Source organism: Charadrius vociferus, unplaced genomic scaffold (genome assembly GCF_000708025.1).
Source record: "Charadrius vociferus isolate BGI_N301 unplaced genomic scaffold, ASM70802v2 scaffold56, whole genome shotgun sequence".
NCBI lineage: Eukaryota > Metazoa > Chordata > Aves > Charadriiformes > Charadriidae > Charadrius > Charadrius vociferus.
In genome coordinates this window covers 1,280,373-1,283,291 of record NW_009649057.1, presented here as the reverse complement: position 1 = coordinate 1,283,291, position 2,919 = coordinate 1,280,373, and the positions used below count along the sequence as shown (strand labels likewise).

Below are 2,919 nucleotides of genomic sequence, written 5' to 3'. Positions count from 1 at the left end.
GTCCCGTCCCCCCCGCCATGTCGCGTTACCCCACGTTCCCTGTCCCTACGTCTGTGCAGCAGGGACTGACGGTCTCTTGTTTTCCGCCCAGACCCCGGGAGAGCTGAGGGATGTGACTTGCAGCCGGTGACGGCGGAGCCACCCATCACCCTGTCCTACGCCACCAGCACAGTGCCGCGGGGCTGCGTTAGCAGCGGCTCTGTGGGCACCGGCCATGAAGTTCACATCCTCAGCGTCGAGTGGTCCAAGGTGAGCAAACGGGGTCCTGGTGCGTCACCCCGGCACTGTCACCCTGGCACTGTCCCCGCCGAGCGGGGCATCCCGGCTGTCAAACTAAGGTGCAGCGAGAGGACCCAGATTAACTTCTTCCATGGTGCCTTTGCTGAGCTTCTCGTCCCAGCGCAGCCACTGGTGTCTGTGGCCCCAATGGGGATTTAGAGGCAACTTCTCCAACAGCCCACGCTGTCCCTGCGCTGGATGTCCCAAGAACCCCTGTTTCTCTGGGGAGGTGGCCTGGTCCTGGTTCAGGAGCAGAGCAGAGCCACGGGCACCCCATGGGGACCATGCCAGGGCAGGATGGCAGGAGGGAAGGAGGGATGGGGGAGGGATGGAGGGAGGCACATCACTTGAAGGCGGCCAAGCGAGCGGAAACCTGGTTGCCAGCATTTGCACGGCCTGCCGAGGGGCGATAATCACGTTGTGGGTGCCCCGGGCAGCTTTCGGGTGAGGATGGGCGCAGAGCAGCGGTGGGGCTGGGGCTCCATCCAGTGCTGGGTTGCACTGGTGAGTGGGTGGGCACTGGTGCATGGATTTGCACCAGCACGTGAGTGTGCACCGGCTCACAGGTTTGCACAGCTCCTCTCGCGCCAGCTGGGCCCCAGCACACCCAGCACCCAATTTTGGCGCAGCTTCACCGCATCCTGGAGCAAAACAGAGCAACATCACTTCTGGCTTTCTAACTCCGAAATGGGAAGGAGGATTGGGGGGGAGTGTGGGTGGCAGGGGATGGGAAGCCTTTGTGTGCATGCAAAGCCTTGGAAAAAACCCTAAAACCAAAAAAACCTGAAGATTTGCTTCTCTTTTCACAGGTGGCATCTGTACCTATGGATTGACATGCCCCATATTCGACGCAGCAGTCCTAACTGTCAGTTTGTCCGTGTCGATATGGTTTGCAACAGACAGGTGAGAGGCTGGAGGAGGTGCTGGGCTCACAGACGGCCACAGCCATGGGGAGCTTTGTGCCATGCGTTATTGCTGAGCCCTGCTCCCCACCAAAGCCCCCGTCTTCAGCCCAAGGTTGTCCTGCTGCTGGGGTCACCCCAAATCTGCAGCACTGTCCACAGTCATCAGATGGTCTGTCAGCATCCTGCTCTCCATGGACATCAGTGGTCTATGCAGGAGGGTGGTCTGGTTAAGAGCAAGGGCAAGGAGGGGAAAAGTGTCTCAAAGAGATGTTGTCTGGTGCATGCTTGGACAGGTGCCTCCAAAAGGGCATTGAGCTGAGATGGGATCAGATCTGGGAAAGTCAGATCGAGCAGTGTTGCCATCAATGGAGGTGGCACATGGGCTTGGGAGGCAGCCACAGGCACGAACCAGCTGAGGAGGAACATTATGAGTCTGAAACAGCTTAGTGCCTGGCGTTTCAGCTTCCCCATCCGGATTTCCAGCGGGAGGCTGCCGGGCAGCGCTGGCCATGGGGAGCAGTGTGTGCCACCGCTGTGCCCCCAGCATCCCTGCACACCAGAACAGCTGGTCCCGAGCCTGGAGAGGCTGCACAGTGCTGGGACCAGCCTGGGAAACTGGCAGGGGGATGTCCTGGGGTGGAGATGCTCTAGTCTTCAGTGGGGGGACACCCTGGTGGGGATACTCCAGTGCCCGGGGTGGGGATGCCCTGACCCCAGTGTGGGGACACTCCAGTCCCCAGTGTGAGGATGCTGTAGTTCCTGCTGCAGGTACACCCCAGTCCACTGTGGGGTGACACCCTGGTGCCCAGTACAGAGACTACCCAGTCCCTGACGCAAGGATGCCTCAGTCCCCAGTGCCCTAGACCCCAGTATGGGGAATGCTCCCATCCCCAGGCTGGGAATGCCCTCGGGGGAGCTGGAGGGTGTTTGCCCCCAGCATTGTGGGTACACATCCATGTGGCATCTCTGCATCCCCCAACCTGCTCCCAGCCACAGCAGCATCCTGCACAGCACGTGCTGGGGACGAGCCGGAGGGCTCTCCCTGCTGCCTCCATCTCTGGGGGCAGGTGGGGTGGCCAGGGGGTAGCCAGGTAGGTGACAGTAACTGGGGCTCGGTGACCGCGGTGGTGATGCTCTCCCTTTTCCCCCCTCCGCAGGCTTCTGCCTTCCCACTGAAGGTGTCCGTCACACCGCGAGCTGGTGGCTGCACCCGGCCAGCGGTGCTTGTCCTCCTGTGTGCCCACTGCTCGGCCGTCGTCACCTCCCCGTGCCCAGACCTGCTCATCCGCACTGTGAGTGTCACAGCCCCATGCCTGGAGCAGCCCCCGGGGTAGCAAGACTGGGGCCATCCCTGGAGATGTTTGTGGGGTGTCCCTGGAGGAGAATGGCCCTCCATCCTTGAAGGCGATGCTCGCAGTGCCCTGGGGAGGAGGGGACACGCCTGGCCACTGCCGGCAGTGCTTAGCACGGGGCTGGCTGGGCAGGGAATGACGCACAGGGCTGGAAAAAGCTCCCGTTTCCTCCGGCCGGCGAGAGGAAGGTCAGGGATGGGGTTTGGCTCCAGCGAGCTGAGCCGGGGCCGGGCGCTTGGTTAGCAAAATAAACCTCCTACTTTGTTTGCAGCTAATAATAAAGTGGGCTGAGCTCTTCGCGTGCCGCCGGCCGCCCACGCCGCTCCCACTCTGTGGCCCAAAAAACCACCATTCATCCAGGGTGACCCGCAGCCCCACCGCAG

The 2,919-nt window shown here is 61.7% G+C and overlaps 1 protein-coding gene across 1 annotated transcript in view; it reads left to right on the top strand.

Annotated features, from left to right (window-relative positions):
• Positions 1-78: 78 nt before the first annotated feature.
• Positions 79-2,919, top strand: part of ENG (endoglin) — a gene marked incomplete at its 5' end in the record, with an annotated part of 7,005 nt that continues 4,164 nt past the window's right edge. Inside the window, 2 exon segments of the mRNA XM_009888082.1 lie at positions 79-249; positions 2,342-2,476. Coding sequence (XP_009886384.1) covers positions 79-249; positions 2,342-2,476 — 306 coding nt within the window.